Source organism: Onychomys torridus, chromosome 9 (genome assembly GCF_903995425.1).
Source record: "Onychomys torridus chromosome 9, mOncTor1.1, whole genome shotgun sequence".
In the NCBI taxonomy this organism is placed as follows: Eukaryota; Metazoa; Chordata; class Mammalia; order Rodentia; family Cricetidae; genus Onychomys; species Onychomys torridus.
In genome coordinates, this window is record NC_050451.1 from 85,855,966 (window position 1) to 85,879,231 (window position 23,266).

General features: G+C 33.5%; 1 protein-coding gene across 1 annotated transcript in view; it reads right to left on the minus strand.

Annotated features, from left to right (window-relative positions):
- The window catches only part of Dach1 (dachshund family transcription factor 1), a 238,869-nt gene extending 216,414 nt beyond the window's left edge, over positions 1-22,455 (minus strand). Inside the window, exons 1-2 of the mRNA XM_036198536.1 lie at positions 22,409-22,455; positions 22,136-22,251 (exon numbers count right to left, since the gene is read on the minus strand). Coding sequence (XP_036054429.1) covers positions 22,136-22,251; positions 22,409-22,455 — 163 coding nt within the window. The remainder of the gene's footprint in view (positions 1-22,135; positions 22,252-22,408) is intronic.
- Positions 22,456-23,266: the final 811 nt, after the last annotated feature.

Genomic DNA, 23,266 nt, shown 5'->3' on the forward strand with positions numbered 1-23,266 from the left:
GACATACATTTGAAAAGGAGCAAGGGGAGCTTTGTTAAAGGGTGTGGAGGGAGGAGAGGGAATGGGAGAAATCACGGAATTATATAATGATCTTGAAAACAAAAGAAAAAATTAAATGCCAACTTGTACGTGTATGGAATGTTCTAACACTCAAAACTCAAAACTAGCTTTTCCTTGTGTATGTGGAGGGTCTAAATGTATTTATGTAAACATGTATATGTGCGACTTTGTGTGGATGTAATAATATAATGCGTGTGTGTGTGTGTGTGTGTGTGTGTGTGTGTGTGTGTGTGTTGTGTTGTGTTGTGTGATTGTGCTGGTGTGAGGGTGTGTATGTGCTTGGGCATGTTCACACTTCTGTACACATGGGGGTTAGAGGTTAATATCTAGGATCTTCCTCCATCACACCAGTTTTTTTTTTGCTTTATTGAGACGGGTTCTTTCACTGAACCAGAAGCTTAGTGGTTGCTGTAGTGGGATGGAGAGGAAAACCCAGGAATTCTCCTGTCTCTGCCTCTTCATGGCTGGGAGGGAATACAGGAGTGTGCTGTTGTGTTAGGATTATCTGGGTGCTGGCCACTGAACCCAGTCCTCATGCTTCATAGCTAATATTTTACCATCTTTCATATATTTCCATCCCCTTCCACTTCTCTTTTTCACAATTTCTTCCTAGTGTTTATCTTGATTTCTGACACACACATTAGTACAGATATGGCACAAAATGGTTTATGTGCACTAAATCTCAAAAGAATTACATCTACATCTGTCTTATGAGCTTAGTTAAGCTTCTAAAGCACACTGGTGAATTTTAATAACTCAAGACCAACCCAACAATAATATATTATAACAACTAGTCCTAAATGGCCAAAAAGATGAGGTTGTGTTAAATATCCTAACACTAAGGGGAAAATAGTCAATAAGTCAAAATAAATATTTCTGATCCTCAATTCTGAAGTCTTTAACATGCATACATGTTTGATAAGAATTATATTGTTATATATAATGAGAATATTGGAAATTTGATTCCTTAAATATTTATTATTTCTACTGCACATTATCCACCGTCTATTTCCTATGAATAGTGAAAAGTGACTTGGACCCTGTATAGAGTGTACTATGCATCTGTGCCATGCATATCACACTTTAGTTACTTGTTTTTCTCCTTCATTTGTTTAAACTCCATGTTGAATAATCTAAAATCTAAGCACTCACGAATATGTTCCAAATACTGGAAATGCTGTGACTTACTTGTATGTTTCATATTGTAAGGAAGTAACATAAAATATGTAGTTTCAAAGACTCTGAATGTCTACAAACATCTGAGTGGACCATACACATACTCCATTCCTTATTAATTGTACATATATTAATTTTAAAAACTTTTTTTCAGGATCCAAACATATTTCTTTACCCTATTTTCTCTAGGTTTAACAACCTGCATATTTAAGCTACTTTTTCAACTAAGGTACCAAAAAAAAAAAAAAAAATCCCAAGGAAGTTCAATATTCCCTTCAAGGCTATACACAATGACTTTATAATCAGAGTATGACATTCTTTCATATTTCCCTATAATAAAATTAGATAATAAAGCATTCATTTAAAATTTAGCTATGAGACAAAACTAATATCAATATTTAAAGAAATATGTATGAGAAGAGAGAGTAGGGCCTGATGGAAGGGAGGAGGGAAGACAAAAAACAGAGAGGAAGGAAAGAAGGAAGTGGGAGTGTGATTGACAGAAGGTCAATGAAATAATTTGACATGGGGTCTCGACATTACTGGAAGCTGTTTGTGGTAACTCACAAACTTATGAACAGATACTGTTATATAAATGCAAGCTTAGTGTTCTAAGAGGCTCTGCACGTGCACTGGAAGTTCACTTGAATTTTCTACAGCAGAGCCATTGGGGTGAGGAATGGAACCCTGTACTCCAGGGGTAGAATCCCACCCTTGTACCAGTGCCCCTCCCAATGGGAAATACCTAAAGAAGCAACGAGTGGCTGAGGGATTGTGGAGGAGGAAAATACATACAATAAAACATAATTAAAAATTGTGGAGGCTGCATATGACAAGAATAACCATAAAAAAACAGATACAAACCAGCTGGCTGTTAACAACTTCTGAGTTATAAAAATCTTAAACCTGCTGTAAAGCACTCAGTTCAATTTACATAACCACAGAGCTGACATAGCTTTTAGGTTCCTCTATTGGGTTTTTACGTGTTTTAAGGCAACATAAAGAAAAAAACTGTAGGAAGAAGAAATGCATCATCTTACAAAGGATTCATTCCTGCCCTGAGACTGGACTTTAGAACTTTAATCTGAACATCTTCCATGAATTGAATTTAGTAGACACTGGCTGTCCAGTTTTACAAAGTTGCTCTTCAGATGCTTTTGTTTCTCACAAGTCAGATGTTTCTCTGTGTGGGAATTACCCTGCATGCATTGGAGTCATTGATATTACATAATTCCATCTCCTTAGTTTTCTCCCAAAAACCAATATCCATGGTCTATGAAGAGAAAATAATATTTTGGTCAACCATGTCTGAACTAACTCTAATTTCCTGGAAACCTAATGATGCAGACAACATAGAGCAAAACTAACCTAGCATGCTATAGGGAATTAAAAATAAACAAAATAAAATAAAATAAATCGTACATTGAGTGAAGTTTTGATGTATAAATGCTGGCAGCCAAAACTGCCCAAGGCACAAAATGAGCTTTGCTTTTTGATAATTTACTTGATTCACTACATTGCTACATGCAGGGCACTTTATGCCTGATTTATATTTAATCCAGTCACCTGCTTAATATTTTAAGGACCATAATTATATACAAGGATTTAAATGTACAGCATGTTGACCTTTTGGATCTGACATACAAGAAATGCATTTGTACATTTTGAGTTTTAGCCATTTAATGATTTGTGGAAAAGAATGTGAATAGAAGTTATAATAAAATATAAAAGCATTCCATTTTCATTAGGAATAATGTAAGCAAATATATTGGAATTATGGGACAGAATCCAGGAATATGCAGCAACAGATTCCAGGCCTCCCTCTGCTGCTTTCCAGTTAATTTTGCACTGCTATTTTTAGGTCTCATTTCCACATGTGTAACATAGGATTTCATAGAGTACAGTACATATCAAGTTGTTAGAGAATAATATGATGTAAAACATAGGTGTTGAAATAAAAGTTAGGAAATTTTAAATGTAAGTCTTATTCTTATGTATTATATTGTTTTAGCTAATACAGTTATTAACACCTTTTGTTTCTTTAACTTATGGTTATTTTAAAAACAAATCAGCATATTGAAAATATTGAAATCATTCTATCTGATATGAAAGAAATAGTAATTAATTAGATTTTAGTCATGGGTACATTATCAATGACACCAAAATAGTCAAGTATAATAACTAATGTATAATACATAGGGACAAATTTAATACAAGTTGCAGTGAATTCTGGATAAAATGGTAGGAAAAAGTGTATTAGACAGAATTTAAACAGCAAAAACCCAAAGGTAAATATTAAATGTGTTTGTAAGTTTCCTAGTTATTTATTTAAATCTTATTAGTTCTTAACATGATAGTTCTTATAAAACAAACAAATACACATGTATATCTATATATGTTATTGAAACCTGTTAAATCCCTAAATATGACTCAAAACATTATAGCATTTTCCACAAAAATAAAAATAATTTATGGACTCTATACAGACAATTTTTTATATAATTAGACAAAGTAATCCATCTTAAGATGTAAAAACTGCATACATTTCAGTTTCAAACAATCAATTCATCAATTTCAATGTACCAATATTCTACCAAAAATAAATATAAACTTACTAGACTGGTTATTCAAAGTAAACTATGAAATGGAGAGTTTCAGGAGGAAATTTCCCCTTGTAATTAGATGTGTTTTGTTTCATAGACACTGTTGGATCTTTTGTATCTTTCTTTTTGTTTTTCTTTTTGTTTGATGGTCTGTCTATATAGTTCAGATTTGCGTCCAACTCTTAGATCTCCTGCCACTGTCTGTGTTGAGATCATAGGCATGAGATATAAGATCTGACTCCTAATGAAACTTAGAATCAGTAGTTTTCACAATAATTGCAATCTTTCTTTTTCTTAAATATTAAAACTCCCTGTGCCACACATCTGGGTGAGTGCAGTCAAGACACCTTGTTTGCATGAATTTACCAGAGTCCACAGCTGTTCAATGGGCTGATATCTGGACCTCTCTCCACTCTCATGTCATTCATGTGATTGACACTCATATGTCCAGATCTGCCTTCCAGATGAACAAGGAATTATTGATGCCTCTGCTAAACAAGCAATAGATGTGGGCATGTTCTCCACCAGAGAACCAGATCTTCCTCTAAAAGTCCTCATTTCTTTGAACTAATCTTCATACAATGGCCTCCAATTTTCATTATCTGATCTGAAAGTATTGTTTCCTACCAAATTTCTCAAGACGTAAGAAACATGAAAGGATGTGATTTTGTGGAGATGCTCTAATCAGGCCAGGCTATTGTCAAAACAAGCAATGATCAGAGCTCATTAGCATCTGCTCATCTGGACCCAGAGGTGGATTTAAGTGAAGTGCCCTATTGGCAAAACACACTGTGATCTTGTACCCAGATGTAGAAGTCTTATTTAGTGGGCTCTCCAGGAATTGGTTCATACTTTTATTTTAATTGAGATCATTCTCTAAGGATATAAGGCTTCTGAGAAACATACATGTTTACTGGATAGTTGTTTAGGAGGTAGGCATGAAAGATAGTTTAAGTGAGCTAATGTGTGTAAAACAATTTAGTGGATTTAATAGCTTAACCCCAATGAAATTCTAATAAACAGAATGTACTATTGGTGCTCTAATGATCCAAACACTACATTAGTCAGCATCTTGATGGCCTTGACACTTCAATCCAGTAATATTCTCTACCACATAAAACGTTTTCCAATACTTTTTACAGAAATGATCATGCACACTTTGTTTATGCTTCTGTCATCCAGAAGAATTTCTGGGGAGATCATACTGATATAAGCCGATTTAAATATACCATTTTCTCCCACGATGGCTATGATAATTTGCTCAACTTTAGCTGTTAGAAGACATCTGTGCTTTTGCACAGGTCTCTTGTCATGCCAAACTGTGCCTTTAATTATGGGTTTTTGAGTGGCAATGTCATTCATCCTGCTAACTCATGATAAATATTTATAAAAAATGGAATCATGACTTCTAAAGTATATGCCTCACAGATGACTTGAAGTAATTATGAGTATATTTTCTTATATAGAACACATATTTGTTTCAGATTACTTGATGATAAATTTTTAACTTATTTAGAAATTAAGAGTGTGTGATTTTCTGGACATATATATTTATATGTACCTGTTTATTGAGGAAAACAATTATCAAAAGTGGATCTAGGAATTAGGATCATGAAGAGCAGAGGCAAGAATTCAGTGCAATTGCTCAGCTATTTTACTACTTTGTCACACCAAGTAGACCTGTGTTTTATGGAACAGAGTTTGTATCAGTGTCTTTAACGTTTTAAATGTAGTAATAAGACACAGAAAGACAAGAAGGAGAAAATGGAAGACAGAAGACAGATAGGGTAGATCATCCTGGTTTGGGAAGCACTGTGTGGTTTCGGATGAGTAGAAGTCTTTATATAGCATGTTTTGATTTCTTGTCAAATCATGGGAGAAAGGATTCAAAGGTTGACAGCTAAACAAACAGCTATGGATTATTTATTGATACTGATGCACGGCAAAATTCAGGCTCAGGAATTTAAGACAATTGCCAGTATCTGCAAGTATTTGATGGTTGAAGTTAAGCAAAGTCATCCTCAAGAAAGAAATTAGTTCTACAGACTCCTGTGAGAGTTCTGTAACTCTTAGACTTTCAGAGCATAGCAAATAAAAAACAGAAATGGGTGTGAAAGAGTTGGTATATGACTCAGTGATATAGCACTAGACCCGTACATTCAAGTTTCAAGCTGTATTGACAATACAAATACCAGAAGAAGCAGGAGGAAGAGGCAGATGAGAAGGGGAGGACAAGGAGGACGAGGTGGGGGATGAGAAGGAGGGGGGGCAGGAAAAGGAAGAGGGTGAGGAGAAGGAGGAGGGGCAGGAGAAGGAAGAGAAAGAGGAGGAAAGAAAGAAAAGAAGAAAGGAAGGAAGGAAGGAAGGAAGGAAGAAAGGAAGAAAGGAAGGGAAAGGAACAATATTATAGAAACACATTTTTTCAATATTTAAAAGAAAATTATTAATAATATATTTGGTTATTTGGTTTTGCTTTATGCAGTTGAAATAGCTATCTCACATATACATCTTTCTTGAATATGCTATGAAAGGACATATGGTTCATTATTATCCACATATATTTTTTAAATTGTTAGATTTATGGCATTTACCAATTGGCAGAGTGTTGAGATTTCATTCCCAGTTATAAAGTCATAGCTGCAGACACCAAGTACTATTGTAAAATATTCTCCTGTGTAAAGTAGATTGGTGAATTTCACGTCAAAAAAAATCATGATCAAACCTGGCATTTTTGTTGACAGACTTTGTAGTGAGGCCAAAGGTGTAATTAGGCCAGAAAATTACTTTCTCACCACTAGAATTGTTCCCTTCAGGTTTTGAGTTATCAGTCCAGAAAATTTCATTAAACACTAAATTCGCTTTAAGACAACTGTCAAAATTAAACAGAGGTGAGTCAAGTCAAGGTCCTAATATTCAAATCTCTCATTTGGACTTTGAGATTCAATACAAAATAAAAGGCAATCAGTTCATTCTTCTACCAAGACTAAACTTTTTATGAATTTCATGAAAAGAATTTCTTTAAAGAACTGGATAATTTCTATTTTCTATTTAGTGATATGTTGATATGAATATTAGCGAACTTAAAAAAGTTACTATAGATATTCATGCAAAATGAATATTACTAATGAGAGAATTGTGAGCTCATTGTATTTGATTTAAAATGTTGAGGTGATGGTGAGAGCATGTTTTCATATTACGGATTTATGACATTTGAAGAATGAACACTAGACTGATATACTACCTATATTTAAGGACCTCTCCTTAGCAAAAAAAAAAAAAAGAAAAGAAACTTATGCTCCATGATGTATGAGTGTTATTCATGTGTTTACAAAGTTTATAATTACTAACAGTAAATATTTAAAATATAGTTCCATCTACTTAACAAAATACATCAAGTTTTATTGTTTTATATAGCATTATGAAATATTTCTTTAACACATACACTGAATTATTGTGGCATTCCAACTGTTACAATGTTTCAGTCAGATAGTATTTCAAGTGAGCTACTTAATAATAGTAAAGAGAGTAATTACTAATGGACATTGGGCAAATAAAGACCAAAGCACTGAATGATTGTGGAAAGGTGAGGCTTTAATAATTGTATATCATGTTAGATGCTTTAGTCTTAAAGAAAACATGATTTTGTGCATAGATATTCATAAAGTTCAGAAATAACTTCAGTAACACTAAATACTTGTCATTCAGTTATCACTATCTCACTCTGCAGAATGAATGTAAAACTCACTTTCCAGGAGCATTCACTAGAGGGTGGCAAGTTAGACATAGAGTTCAAAGTAAAGTCCGAGTACAGATCTCAAATTGGTCATAAAGGTTAAAATACATGTACAGGAGTATCCAACTCTCTGTTGTACTGGCATTACACCCTGGGCTGCATGCACATGAGGCAGGTACCCTTTCACTGAGCTATGTCTACAGCCCCAAAGAATAATTTTGAAGATCTCTCCTATCCTGTTGCACCCATTTCTAACTTTCAAGATCATAAGGCTGAATATTTCTACTCCATAAACTATTTTTCATCAGTGCTTAATATTTCTATAAATCTTAGAAGAAAATACCTAATTATCCAGAAAAAATTGTAATAAATAGAGGACCCATACCACAGGAATCTAACTTACCCCTACAGTATTATGAAGCTAACAATTTTCATATTAAAATTAAACTTACTAATAAAAACTTGAAATATTCTATTTAAATTTTAATGTGTTCTTTAAAGAAGAATTTTTATTTCAATTCACCTTCCATTTAAATGGTGCTCAAAATATGAATGTTAGTAGAGACATATGGATTTCTTCAAAGCAGCATGGTCATATAGAGAAGGAAAGAATAACCTTCAATATGAAGAGATAATATAACTTTATAGTGTCTTATTTCATTCTTTATGATAGGTTAAAGAATACATCCTGAAGAAGTGTCATATAATGCAAATGATGTATAAGCTATACACAGAGCTTGTAGAATGTACTAATCATTCAATAAATCTTTTTCTTCCAGTTATTTTCACTAATTAATTAAATGGATTATTCAAACTATGTTTATTTAACAATATCAAAACTGGAGACTGTGTTAGTAACTGAATATATAGTAGTGAACAAGGTGTATAGAAATGTGCAAAAGCAGATGGCCATTTTAAACATTTTCCTTCCTTTATTTATAGAATATCCAATGTCTTAGCAAACATACATGATAAGTTCTATATGACTTATGTGAATGACATATACATATAAGTAAAATATACTTAAACTCAAAAACATGTTGGAGGCAATATTAAGTATTTTCAATTATTTAAAAAAAGGTTTTTGTTTTGTGACTCTACATGTGTGACTGTGGCTCTTTGAAATGTCAGGATGAATCAAGACTGTGTTTAAACAATTGTTTCAAAATTCTTCTTTGGAAGTTGCACTTCTTGTGAATGTATTATTGGGTTTCCAAGTTTGTTACGTAAGAAATGGAAAACTCTTGTAGTTCATGATAGAAATAAGAAATCAGCAGAAGACAGAATGGGTGTTAATGAAAAAGTTAGGAGGGCACAACAAGCAGAGGGTTTTGTGATAAAACTAAGTAAGTTTAGATAAAAGCTTAAGTAATTGCTGAAGGAATGTCCTATAATTTTTTACATATAAAAATCTCCTACAATCTTATTCATATCTAACAAGAATTGATGTAATTCTATAACAAGTCCTCTGCCCACTTTGGTTGCTTCTGATAGAAAATACGAAGGAAAAAATCAACACAACACAATGTTTTTTACACTTAGAGCCTATTTTGTTTCTATCTAATTCTCATAGATAAAATACATGTGGGTAAATGTTCTTATTCCTATGCTTCATTTTAATCTTGAAATTTAAGAGATTAATTTTAGAAATCACAGGAAAAATAGATTTCTTTGAATTTAGGCCAATTACAACAGTGGTCAAGGCACGTTGAGGTGTTTGGAGGGTATGCCAATAAGAGATTTGAACATTTCTGTTATCAATTTAAAGAATTTCAAAGGAAACAACATACCACTTTCTTTAAAATAACAATATTTATATTTTGGAAAAGTTTATATTTCCAAGATGTCTTAATTCAACTAAGCCTTTCTCACTAATACAGATACTAGTCTACTATGGATGATTGATGTAGAGCTCAGTATAATTTCAAAAATTCATAGAATATTATTATGTAATGAGATCCATGCTGAGAAAGCAATTGCTACTATAAATCAAGAAGACAACTCATATGGACAGGTCATATGGTAGTAGTTCTTCTTGGAATGATATCTTTAAATTTAATTTTTTCAATATGTAACAAAGAGTAGGTAGAATGAGATGAATTCCATGCTTAAATAAATCAAAAATAGCATTATATCATATTATTAGGAGATTAATATATTGGAATTTAGAGTTACTTAGATGTATGTTCATTTAAATCAACATGTTTCCATGCAATTCTTGTTAAAATGATTATTCCATAATAAAATTCCTAGGGATTTTGTAAAGGAATAAAATAAAGTAGTAGAAAATGGAAACTATATTTATGCCTTGGGTAAAAGAATGAGGCACTGAAGTGGACAGATTAATTTTGAAAATCTTGCTCTATTTGATATTTGTCAAGTAGATGTTTTAATAGGAAAAATAATCTCTCAAAAATTGATCTAAAAGGGACTGCTTTACTAGAGAAATAGACTATTTTATTGACATTAATATGAATATTTCACTTGTTTAAGAACAATCATGACAATATAGGGCCATATTATTATGTCTAAGTTGAAATAAAAGGCTATATTTATATAGAACTCTAAGATAAACAGTGTGGTACCTCTTTTAACCCTATAACTAAATACTGTATTTACTGAAATCTTATCCTCACATTATCAGGCACAAACTTAGATAATTAGAAAAAGTATATTTAGAAAATATTTTTTTCGAAATTATTGCATCTTAAAAAATGGCAACTTCATGGAAGTGTTTCAAACTCAATGTAATGTTATATTATCAGGGCATTTATACTGAGGTATATCTCTACACACTGAATACAAATCTTAAATCTATAGATGAAATCCTAAAATACTATACATAATAATCCTAAAGTAATTGCTGGCATGGAAAGAGTTGTATCAAGAGGAAAATACATTAGTTTAGCTAATTGCAAGATGCCAAACAAATTTACAACAAGAAAAATTGCAACTGACTAAAACATGATACCATAAGCATAAGGAAGACCCCAGTGTCCCAAACCTAATGTGTCCGAGAAAAGCAACTTCTGTTCATTTGGAATGCAGTAAATGGTCTGTTCTGAAGCTTATTATTATAAAATCCAACATTTCCCTGTGCAATGCTAAGCAAAATATATTATGATACATTTGTTGTTTTTGTTCTTCACAAAGTTCTATCAAGTAGAAGCTATGTCAGATTGTATGATAGATTATTAATGAAGAAATGTGTTTCTTGATGTAGGCAGCTTGATATAGGAAATTCAAAGTTAAAATACCTGTTTTGACTAGTACAAAAAATGTACTTATGGAATTTGTACAATGCTGAACCTGTTACTAAAATGATGTGTTGCCTATGAAGCTTAAACAAAGCCAACATTATTCAAGGTCACTTAGCTACAAAGTGAAAAGGAATAGAAAACCAGCCAAGTCTTTTGGTTCCAAGTTAGGAGCTGTGTCACAGCAATACCTAGCTTGAAAAATAATGTTCTTTGAAGAGATAAGTCATAACCTATTAATTGTATTCTAAAATTAACAATAGAAATAAACATCCATAATAACCATCCATAGTAACAGGACTTGTGGCAGCTGTAATCAAATGTGAAATAGCACAAAAGATCTAATAGTCATCTACTGGGTATATCTTTGGCCATATAACAGAAAGTGAACAGAAATGTTTGTGTAACACAATTGCACTTACTGAATTAGATTGCAGGTTTATCATTTTGAAAGCCTCTTTCGGTGTTTACTATACAGTATGTCAGTTCATTTCCAGCAATCAAATAGTTTAATACCCAATGTAATCAAATGAAAGAAATCTACACTCTTCAAATCTACCACTGTCTGTAAGGTGAAAACTTTTGAAGCAGTATGTAACAGGATATTTCATATCCATAAAACTAATGTTACCTACAAATGCAAGTCTATGTAATAAATCAATGTCTGAGCCCTGAAAAGTGTACAATAACCAAAACTCACTGTTAACTTTGTTAGGACTATCATGTATTACATTTATCTGACTATGGTCAACTCATTAAATTAAGATATTTTGAGACAAAGCTTTACATTTTAAAATGCTATCATTTTTATTTTTAGATCAAATAGAAATAGCGTGGAGATGACTGAAAGTCAACAATAATAATTCATAACACTGGGATCAGTTTGTTTTATTGCAGAATTTTTTTTCCTTAAGGTGATTTCTTTTGCAAAATTTTGCTAGAGATTGCGTCATTTAACATTCATAACACTATCAGAAAATGACTTGATAATTTGAAAAAAATATTCACTAGTAAAATAAATAAAAATCTGAATAGGTCAATGGTTCTATCAAAGTCCATTTAATAAGTCAAAGACTGAAAGGTTCCTATCATTTTCGGACATTAATTCCTCTTGAAACTTAACTTTTCCAATTGAAAATGAGTTCAAAATAATTTTTAATGGATGTAATTTTAATGAAATTACATTTAAATCTTTTTATGTGTATGTTTCTGCATGCCATTGCCAATGGTTAACACTACCTCCTAGCATGAAGTTTACCCCTGTGATCTCACTCAGGAAGACACATGAAGACCAGAAGGATTAGAAGAATAGTCATTAAATGGGAAAAGAAGTTTATGTTAAATTTCATATTCACAGTTTTACAAATAAGCTATATATATCATATATAAAAAAATCAGGCCAGGCAGTGGTGGTGCACGCCTTTAATCCCAGCACTCGGGAGGCAGAGCCAGGTGGATCTCTGCGAGTTCAAGGCCATCCTGGTCTCCAAAGTGAGCTCCAGGAAAGGCGCAAAACTACACAGAGAAACCACGTCTGAAAAACAAACAAACAACAACAACAAAAAAATCAGCAAGAAATAATATGATTCCTTTTAAAACATGAAGTATTCATCTAAAAGATCAGTTAAAAAACTACTTGAGTTCTTATATTTTTTTATATAATATTGATTAGTATAATAAAGTTTAAACTCTAGAAAGTACATACTCTGTAGCTAGAAAGATAGCAAGTAAGTCAGGGAATAAAAATCCAAGGAAGAGTTATCCCAGGATGACCTCAAACTTGGTTTTTGTTGAAGATGACTTTGCTTTCTTCTCCTGCCTCAACCTGTCAATTACCAGGCCCACACCATGCCTGGTTCATTAAGTCCTGAGGGTTGAACTCAGGGTTTTCTGAATGTTAGCCAAGCATGCTATAAACTCACCATAGCCTAACCTCCTTCTTACTAAACTAGGGATTTGTATTTCCCTAACAAAGATGATGGTAGTTGAATAAGATACCTGATGATTAAGGAAAACCTTTGTTTTTGTTTTAATGCTTTTAGTAGTATATAAGACAGTTTATATTATAAATATAAAACCTTTGATAAATGACTTTCTACCCCCTAGTTTCTTCTCAAACATTTCTTTCAGAGGAATCAACTACCTATTTTATAGTAATACTTTCTATTCATAGAAAAGGTCTTTGTTTGTTTGACCTTTAATTATGCTGCAGAGGGACCCTGAACTTTGAGCACAATGGATAAACTCTTTCTTATGGAAATAAAGCTCTTGGTAGCTTGCTAGACTGGGACTTCAATCTATTGATCAAACTTTTATTCTCATAGCAGTGTGGTTCTATTCTATCATGCACTATATGTCTTAACACTAAACATCATTATTTCTGAATTCATATAATATAGAATGATCCCTTAGTGTTCCAACAGTTGATAAGTATCTTAAAACATGTCTGAGTTCCATGTCTACATTTAATATTCAGGATGTCACTAGAAGTGATGGGGAAAATTGTATTGCTGCTTCCCTGTATGAAAATATTATATTCCTGTTCATAAAGTTGGGATTTAATGAGAACTTCCCACAGTTCTACCAGGGTGATGATGCCTATGATTACAGAGACAACAGAAGCATTTCAATGTTTACAATGTAGAATGTTTTCAAACAAAGTCAAATTCAGTCATTAATAAGGCAATAATCATTTTGAGCACAAAATACAAACATGTATTAAGCCTCTGATCTTTTTGCTTTTATTCAGTCTCTAAATTTTTTTAGTAATTTTAGTCTTGACAGTTACCTCTTCTACTTCCCTTCAAATGACAGGCTAATATCTAGAAACTCTAGAAAGTAGGGAGAAAATAAAAAGAAGCTCCTACTTGGTTTGGTTTAGTCCACAGAAGCAGCCTTAGAGCAAGTTATCAAGGGAGGGAGCTAAGGCTTTGAAGTTCATCTCACAGGGGAAAGGCTATCAAAGGGAGACTAAACAAACCAGGCTGTCTGTATTGTTTTGTCCTATCAGGTCTATTAGAAGTTCAAAGCATGAGTATAGCAGACTTGACTGCTTTTTCTAAATAAACAGGTACTTGTATTTCCCTCTTCACTCATTTACAAAGGGAATCAGGATTGTGACAGCACCTTCTAATGACAGTCAGTAAATTATAGTGAGCAATAAATGACAATATATGACCTACTGCATAAGGAATGGGTCAGCATACTAAGAATCCTACACAAAAGATGGACAGTTTACAAACATCCAGTTATCTATACAGCATCCAGTAATAATAACACTTAACCAAAAAAATACATTTGTTTTTGGATACTTTTTATATTTATTTATTGTGTGGATGTAGAATGATAGATGTTGGATGTTGGCTCATTCCTTCCATCAGGTAAGATCCAGAGGTCATCAGATCCTCAAATTTGCCAGTAAATACCTTCACCCAGTGAGCCATCCGACCAGGCCCTTTTTGTTTTTTGTTTTTTTCCTTTCAGTTCTGAGGATTGAACTCAGAGTTTGGGAATGCTAGACAAATGTTCTACAACTGAACTAAATATACTGTCTAGTTTGCTTGAATTAAATGCATTTCCTTTATCAAAAAAAGGCATTGTGATAGCAAAAAAAGGAAACAAACATTGCTGAGAATTAGTCAGATTAAAGACTATATAAAGCACTATGCATATACTGAGAAAGAAGCATAATCAGATTGCCATTTTTAGTGTAGGCATATGAGATAGAGAACTTAATAGAAACTTAGAAGAGAAAATAAATTAGAGAAGAATGAACTATAATTACCTTCTAATTTAAGTAGATGGGTAGCCTGTCCAGAACTCTAGTAACATGTATAATATGTGGTAATTTAATTAAACCTAGAAATAGCCAATCTCTGAAACTGAGAAAAATGTTTCATAAATTTCTCTGCTAGGAACAGAGTCAGAACATATTGTGACTTGGGTTTAGCACTCAGTTGTGAGTATTACATAATATTAAAATACAGAAATGGAAACATACATAGTCAGTCAAGTACTAGCTGTGCAAGCCTCAGGACCCAAGTTAGATCCCCAAAATCCAGATTAAAACTCTAAGTAGAGTGGCACTCATGTATTATCAAAACAACAGGAATGTAGAGACAGGCATATTCCTGGGGCTTGTCAGCTAGTCAGCCTAGCCTACATGGGGAATCCACAGCCAGAAAGTGCCTGAAAAAGCAACCATAGGTTGTCTACACACATCTGAATGCATATGGACATGTGCACACACACATACATACCCATACAGAATTAACAAGCAAATGTATTTATATCATTCATCATACTAACAACTGTATTTATATTTAATTAAATTCCAAGTTAGATTTTATTCAAATGTATGATAAATTAGTTCTAAATAAAAACACTGGAAGTACAATGAAAATTATAATCCCTTAGGATCATCTAGCATGGTGAATATATTGTTATATTTATATATAAACAGTAATTATGAATTCTAATATGTTGTTTCTGTAACTAACACAAATTTACATATAAAAAATTTATCAGTTGTTCATGCTAATGCTTGTATATAGCCATTATGACCGATTAATAAAAAGAAATATTTCCTTTTATGTACTTGGTATACCTCTGTTTGGACTCTAAACTCTAAATATTTGATATGGAGCCTATGTGTGTTTAGTGGGACTTAAAAAGCTATATTAACACACTGCAGCTTCAGTTTGTTACTGTGAGGCATAATAATTCCTCTCAGAAATCCTTCACTAAACATTTATTAGCAAATTTTCACTGAACAAATATTTATTTTGAGTCTCTGCCCTGTGCCAGGCAATATTCTCCATCCAGGGGATACTTCAGTGAACAAAACTGTCCAGAATCTTTTTGTGTACATTTAATGTGTACAACTGAGACCCTGTAATTGACTTCTCGGGTATGAGAGACAGACACTAGCCCCTTAGGTTATGTCCTAGGCCTCTGAAAATGCTACTTTATATGCCAAAATATTTTTTTGCATGTTGTTTTTAAGATGTTTAGGTGGAAAGATTGTCCATAAGTACCTTACAAGAAAGGACAGTAGGAGATTTCAAGTACACACTGGATGGTGCACATATGCGTGCGTGCGTGCGTGCGTGCGTGTGTGTGTGTGTGTGTGTGTGTGTGTGCATGCAAGTGTGGAGAGACAGACAGACAAACAGGCAGACAGACAGAGACATAAAGTGCTGTAAAGCAACTTTACCCCAAAGAGTGCTAACAGTCAAGGGACAATTCTCCTCTATAGCCTTATGAGGGCTGTGGCCCTGAGGGCACTGTGACTTGAGCTGAATGATACCAAACCTGAACTCTTGGCCTCAAAACCTTGAGGAAAAAGTTCAGCTCTTTACCACCAAGCTTGTAGTAATTTGTTATAGCAGCCTCAGAAAAAGAATGGAGATTTCATGTCAAGTTTTAAAACTTTAGTTAAGATCCAAATTGCTCCAGTATTCACACTAGCCTGCCATAAAAGAAGCAGAAGACATACACATTCATTTCTCTCTGAGCAAACCTGAAGATGGTCCTCTATCACAGGACATGTGACACCCTTGAGTTATAGGGCCATAAGGTTCCTACATATGAACACAAAATTCACATTTATATTATGCTCTGTGAACACAAGTGTTTTAAGTAGTTTATCACAGGTTCTCTCTTGAAGATACTCAAATGGGGGGCTGGAGAGATGGCTCAGAGGTCGAGAGCACTGACTGTTATTCCAGAGGTCCTGAGTTCAATTTCCAGCAACCATATGGTGGCTCACAACCATCTGTAACGGAATCTAACGCCCTCTTCTGGCCTGCAGGGATATATGCAGACAAAACACTATACATAATAAATAAATCCTTAAATAATTAATTAATTAATTAACTAACTAATTTGAAAAAAAAGATACTCAAATGGTTGTGCTTAAAATGGTTGGTCTTACTGCTGGCCAGTGGTGGTGCAAGCTTTTAATCCCAGCACTCAGGAGTCAAGAAGCAGGCAGATATCTGTGAGTTCGAGGCCAGCCTGGTCTACAGAGTAAGATCCAGGAAAGGCATAAAGCTATACAGAGAAAGCCTGTCTCAAACACACACACACACACACACACACACACACACACACACACACACACACACACTGTTAAAAGGTCCTTAAAATGCTACAGATGTCAACATTCTGAAAAAGAGTAAGTAATTTGGGTAGTTTTGCTCATCATTAATATCATCTAGAAGAAATAAAGCACATAAACCTCAGAAATAGATTTTTGTCTCATCAACACATACAAGGATGTTTTCCTTTAAAGCTGTTTTGTGGGGCTTTTTGTTTGTTTGTTTAAGATATCAATTTTTCAATTGCATTAACCATTAATATTGTCCTGGTCCAGAAATTTATCAAAATTTAAAAATTTGCAAGGGATAAATTCTTACCTTTAGGCATAGTGTTTGGTTTGCATGAGTTATTGCTGTTTTTTTGTTTGTTTGTTTGTTTGTTTGTTTGTTTTTACTCTGAATGTGTGTTGCCTATGTGTTTACAAAGTCATAATTAGAGAAAAGTGATGTGCAAGATGCAAACTATGAGTCAATCATTTAATTTGAGTGTACTTGAAAAAAGTAGATATTGAATAGCTTTTCCTTTAGTATCAAATGCAAGTGTTGGGTATTCATATGTTATTATTGAATACTGATATAGAAATTATATTTCAAAAGTTGTTTGCATTCTGATCTAAATATGACATCAGGAAGTTGGCTGAATACTCTATCTAAATTGACTTCTGGCACAATGAAAGGATCATTCTAAATTCCTAAATATCCTTTCCTTAATTGCATAATAGACATGATTCTATAAAAAGTCTGAATGCTATTAGAGTTCCGTTGCTAGGATGAATTTATTCCAAACTGGTGTGTATTTCAAAAATGATTTATAGCAAGTGCTCAGTCAGGATAAATGTAGTGACCACTGCAAGAGGTGTGTTGCCTTATGAGACTACAAAAAGCCGTCTTCCTTTCATGACTGCGACTTCAAGTTGCTATAGCATTTTGTCCTAGCCACAACTTTCGGACCACCTACCTGTGTCAGTTCCTAAGGTTACACACAAACCTCCTCAAGCAAAGAAAACTATAAACAAGTAAAAACCTCAGATAATGTCATAGGGTTTTTAATTTTATACTTGATATGTTTTTCCTCTTTTTGAATTATAAATATTTAACTTACTAATGATTTTACAGTGTCTTGTCATTTTCTTCTGAGAAAACAGATTATTTTAAATTTCAGTATCAGCCATTAAAATTAAAAATAATTGAGTGACCAGCAATAAATCCATAGATATTTATAAATTCATCAAATCTAATAGATCTTATTTTAATAGGACTAGGCTGGATGGGCAAAATTTCACTGTTTTAAAAGGTTGAAAGTTACTTCTATGGCTACAAGGACATATGAATTTTTATGAATAATCTGAAACTTGAACCTTAGGACTTGAAACTCAGCAGATTTGCTCTTGGAATCTTTCTGTTCATTTTGAAGTTGATATATTTGTACTTTGATATGTGTAGTCATCTCAGAAACATGCTATCCATAACTTTCAGAAAAGAAATTTTAAAACTCCAGGTAATAAGATAGAAAATAATATGTACCCATATGTGGAGATATGCTTCATGTTTACTAAAAAAAAAAAAAAAAAAAATCTAAATTTCTTCTAGGGAAAAAAATGTGTAAGAAAAGTATCTACATTAAGGAAACACCACTGGAGAATGACATTCACATCCTGGTGACCACAAGTCAAGGACCATTGTCTAAAAGATGAAAACAGGTGAATAATGTTATATATAACAAGCAAACCAGACAATTCACAGCCATTGGCAGAGCTATAGAGAATATTTAACTATATTAGGTTCCTCCCCACATCCTCCAGTTTACCCCCATCATGAACTATCGCCCCACCTTTTTAGTGCAATGCTTGGTAAGCCTGACAAAAATCCAGTTTTATGGCTTGATAATACATTACAAAGAACAAAGAGATAAAAGGTGTGCCTCAGGAAAATGGCACCACAACTTAAGCATAAAATGATCTGACTGGAAAAATAAATATCTAATGATGAGTCAAGTTGGAACTACTTTCCATGTCTCTTTTCATCCAATAATATGTAATATATTTGAGGGAGAAGATTTTTTAAGGGTAACATAATGTTTGATTTGTGAGGTGTAGTTTGTGAACTGGTTTTATTCACCTCACATACTGCAAAGTTATTTTATGATGTTATATGAGTGTTGCCCCACTGAGATTTTGAAGGCATGATATTGTGTTTCCCAAAATATTGTGCACCTTAATAAACTTATCTGGGGTCAGCGACAGAACAGCCACAATATTAAACATAGAGGTTAGGCAGTGGTAGCACATGCCTTTAATCCTAGCATTCCAGAGGCAGAGATCCGCCTGGATCTCTGTGAGTTCTAGGCCACATTGGAAAGAGCCAGTCATGGTGACACAAGCCTTTAATCTCAGGGAGTGATGGCAAAAACAGAAAGCTATATAAAGTGTGAAGACCAGAAACTAGAAGCATTTGGCTGGTTAAGCTTTTAGGCTTTTGAGCAACAGTTCAGCTGATTCCCATTCAGATGAGCACACAGAAGCTTCCAGTCTGAGGAAACAGAATCAGCTGAGGAACTGGCAAGGTGAGGTGGCTGTGGCTTGTTCTGCTTCTCTGATCTTCCAGCATTCACCCCAATAACTGGCCCAGATTTGTTTTTATTAGTAAGAACCTTTAAGATTCATGCTACAACATCATATGTTTAAATAGTGCATTTATTGATGTCTGTGTTAACTTTGCCTTTAAAATTAAGGCAAATTAGATCCAGATCTTGAATATTTTTAAATGATATAATGTGCCATTGCATTCTATGATTAAGTAACTTTTGAAAATCAACATAAGCCTATCAAGTACAGAAAAATATTATTAAAACAATTAATTAGAAAAATCCACGTAAAATTATTTATGTCAAATCTTTCTCTCCTCACACTTGAATATCTCAGCTATAAAACACACCAAAAAATTCCTATATAGACTAAAAGACAACAAAAAGCTCAAAAAGCAGTAAGGTGGTTAATTTTAGCAGCTGGACTGGACTGAGAGACACCTATATCAGGGAAGCATAATTGTGCCTTAGTCTGTGAAGGTGTCTCCAGAGCTGACCGTGCAAACTATGGTAACAGCACAAGAAGAACTGCTCTCCCAAAGCACTCCATCCAACGTACTGGGGCTTGAATTTGGGGTCAGAATAAAATAGAACAGAAGGAGGACTAAGAAGAGCATGCTCTGCCTTGTTTCTCTGCTTCCAGCCCACCACCAGGGAGTGAGCAACTCTTTTTAGCACCCTTCCCCCTATAATGCTCTAGGTTAAACTGACCTAGAAACAGCAAGTCATAGATTTGACTCATACCCCAAGACAGACTAAATCCTTCTAAGTCTCTTTTCTTTGGCATTTGTCTCAAAAACAAGGGGAAAAAAGTGATTGACAAGAGGACATTTGATCAACTACTTAAATATGAATAGTTCAAGCTTCATTGCACACTACCAATTTCTTTTTCAAATGGCCAATTTGAGATTAGAATTTTGGACAGTGGGAATCACTATGGTGTGAAGCAAGTGACTCAGAAAATACTTGCCTAGCAACTGGGTTATTTGAAACTATTAATTTACATATATGTATATGTCTGCATGTGTTTTCTAGATAAAATTTCCAGCATAAAAATCCCAGTCTCAATAGTATTGTCAATTATTTGGAACTAAAGTGATGGCTCCATGGATTAGGAGTGTTTGTTCTACAAGAAGCTGGACCTGAGTTTAAAACTCTACAACTACACAAAAGCTGGATGTGGTAGTGCCCACCTGTTACTCCAATATTTTGTGGTAGGTGGGACAGAAGGATGAGTATGCTGGTTAACCACAAGCTCAGCTCAAGGTTCAATGAGAGACTGTCAGAGGATATTACAGAAAGTGATATAATTCGACTCTAAATGTCATCATTTGGCCTACCCACACACAAAAATCTGTACCCACACATGCACATACACCATACACATAGGCTTCACATCATATTTACACAGATACATTCGTTTATAAATGCAGAAAAATAGGAATTTTTGAATCATTGATAATAATAGTGCTAAATATAAAAATAGCAGAAAACCAAGCTGAAATAATACCTGATAAACATTCACAAAGTTGAGCTTCTGGTATTGAATATCCATTAAGTTCAAGGAACTTTAACCCAACAACTGAATGTGACCAGATGTCCATGATTATATTAGAGCATAGAAAAAAAAAAAAAGAATGTTCAATAAAAAAGAAGAGAATACTGATAGAGGTTCAGAAAAAAAGAAGCTATTTAGCTTCAGTTGGTAGTGTACACATCTAACTCAACATTTCTGGTGGCTGAGATGGAAGGATTTCAAGTTTGTGGCCAGCTGTGCTATGCATAAAGAAATAGGAAATATCTTGAAAAATATATTTCAAGATATTTATGTTGTTTTAAATGTATTGCATAACAGACATGCATCTCCTCCTTAAGCAAGAGTAATGTATGTTATATAATGTAATCATTATGTTATTCTGATCATAGCTCTGGCTCTTTCTTGCTGAAAACCAAAAGTGGGCACAAACATAGAAAATTACATTAAAGAATTAATGAACATATCCAAGTGACATAAATCAAATGAGCTAGTTTTTGTTATGATTTATTTCATTTATAGTATACAATGTGTATGTGCACGCTATAGTATGTTGTCACTTACATATCTTCAAAAGTCTTAAAAACCTTCCTTTAAATGGTTTAATGGAAATGTATTTGTTTGAAAAAAAAAGGCAGTTTGGGCATTTTTTGTCTTCTTTTTGCTTGTGTATCTGTATTCCTGAATTAAATTGGGATAAAATTGTGCAGAATATAGACAAGAGGGTTTTACTCGTGGTTGATGTCTCTCAGAAGTTGACCTTGGGAAGTTACTGATTGTTTCTAAGCTTCTAATTTTTAGTTGGAAAAAAACCCTAGGACTAGTAATTTTTGTTTTATGAAATTTGTAGAGGGTAATTCAAAGGACTTCTAGCACTTTAATCAAAATAATATCATTCCATTTTATTTTTATAAAGGAAATCTTAGGAATCCCAATGCATTTTAAAAATAACTTCTTATGAGAACATTATCTTCATGTTCACAAAATAAAACCAAAGCATGTAAATATCATTATAATGATGGGTACGTGTAAAATCTGTGATACTGGCTGATACTTAATGTCTTGGCATAAATAATCACACCCTTACCTGTTGGTGGAATTATTCCAGGAGACATGAGGCCAGGGACAGAATGCGGCATGATGTGAGAGTTCTCTGGAGAGGTGACACTTTGAGTCCTCTTCGGAGGCCTTCCAGGTCTGGAACTGAGACAAACAAACAAAAAATTTTACAATTAAGCTGTTGTCTGACACATCATTTCAAAGTTGTTTCAAGTGGTAACATGGACTGTAAATAAATTTGTTTCAAGGACGGTTGCTTTTGCAGTTAGATGTAATAGACTTCCATCACTAATTAGATTACATGCTGAATTCATTTTCCTCATTGAAGATCAGCCACTCCTGATGCATAATTCATAGCCTGCACCTCGTTACCTGCTTCTTCATATTAATATCTATACACAGTTTGAATTGCCTCGTTTGCATATGCTAAAGTTCTGCATTCAGCCTTCAGCACGAAAATTATGCACTAACTTGTAATAATTATTACAGTCAGCCTGCTATTGATTTATGAGACTTTTAAAAACCAAATATGTGTAGTACTTGTAATGAATGATATTTTAAGGTTCTTCAGGAAATTAAAAGGCAATGGCTGCCTAAGGAAATGTTCTGCTTGTTTGATTTAATACTACAGTTAGCTGGGAGGTGGAATGAAAGAATGATTCAGACCTATAGCACATTTTTCGATGATATGTTTTATTACTTCGCACTGCTAGCCTGATATCTAGATGATAAATGACAATACATCTCTAATGTGTGAAAAGGTCTTGCAATTTCTTTATTTTTTGTCATTTAAAAGATAAGTCAAGTTATCATTTAACCCTTATTCTATTTAACTGAACAATCCCATGAAGTTGTCCTATTTTTAATATACAAGAGTAAATTGGAAAGGCTTGGAAATATTTGTTGGACATCACTGAAAAACTGCTTATGTAGTATCTTAAATTTGCCTTTAGGAAAAATAAAAATGTGCTTATTGTTAGCATTTCTTATCCTTCACATTAGAGAAGATTAATTTCTTAAGTTATAAAAGCAAATATACAGTTAAGCATTCATCATTTTTGTAAGAAAGTACCACTGAAAATGTAGTATTTATAGTCTTTTAGACAAATAAGAATATTTACCATTATATCCTCATTTTTGCCTCAGTATTGAATGTACT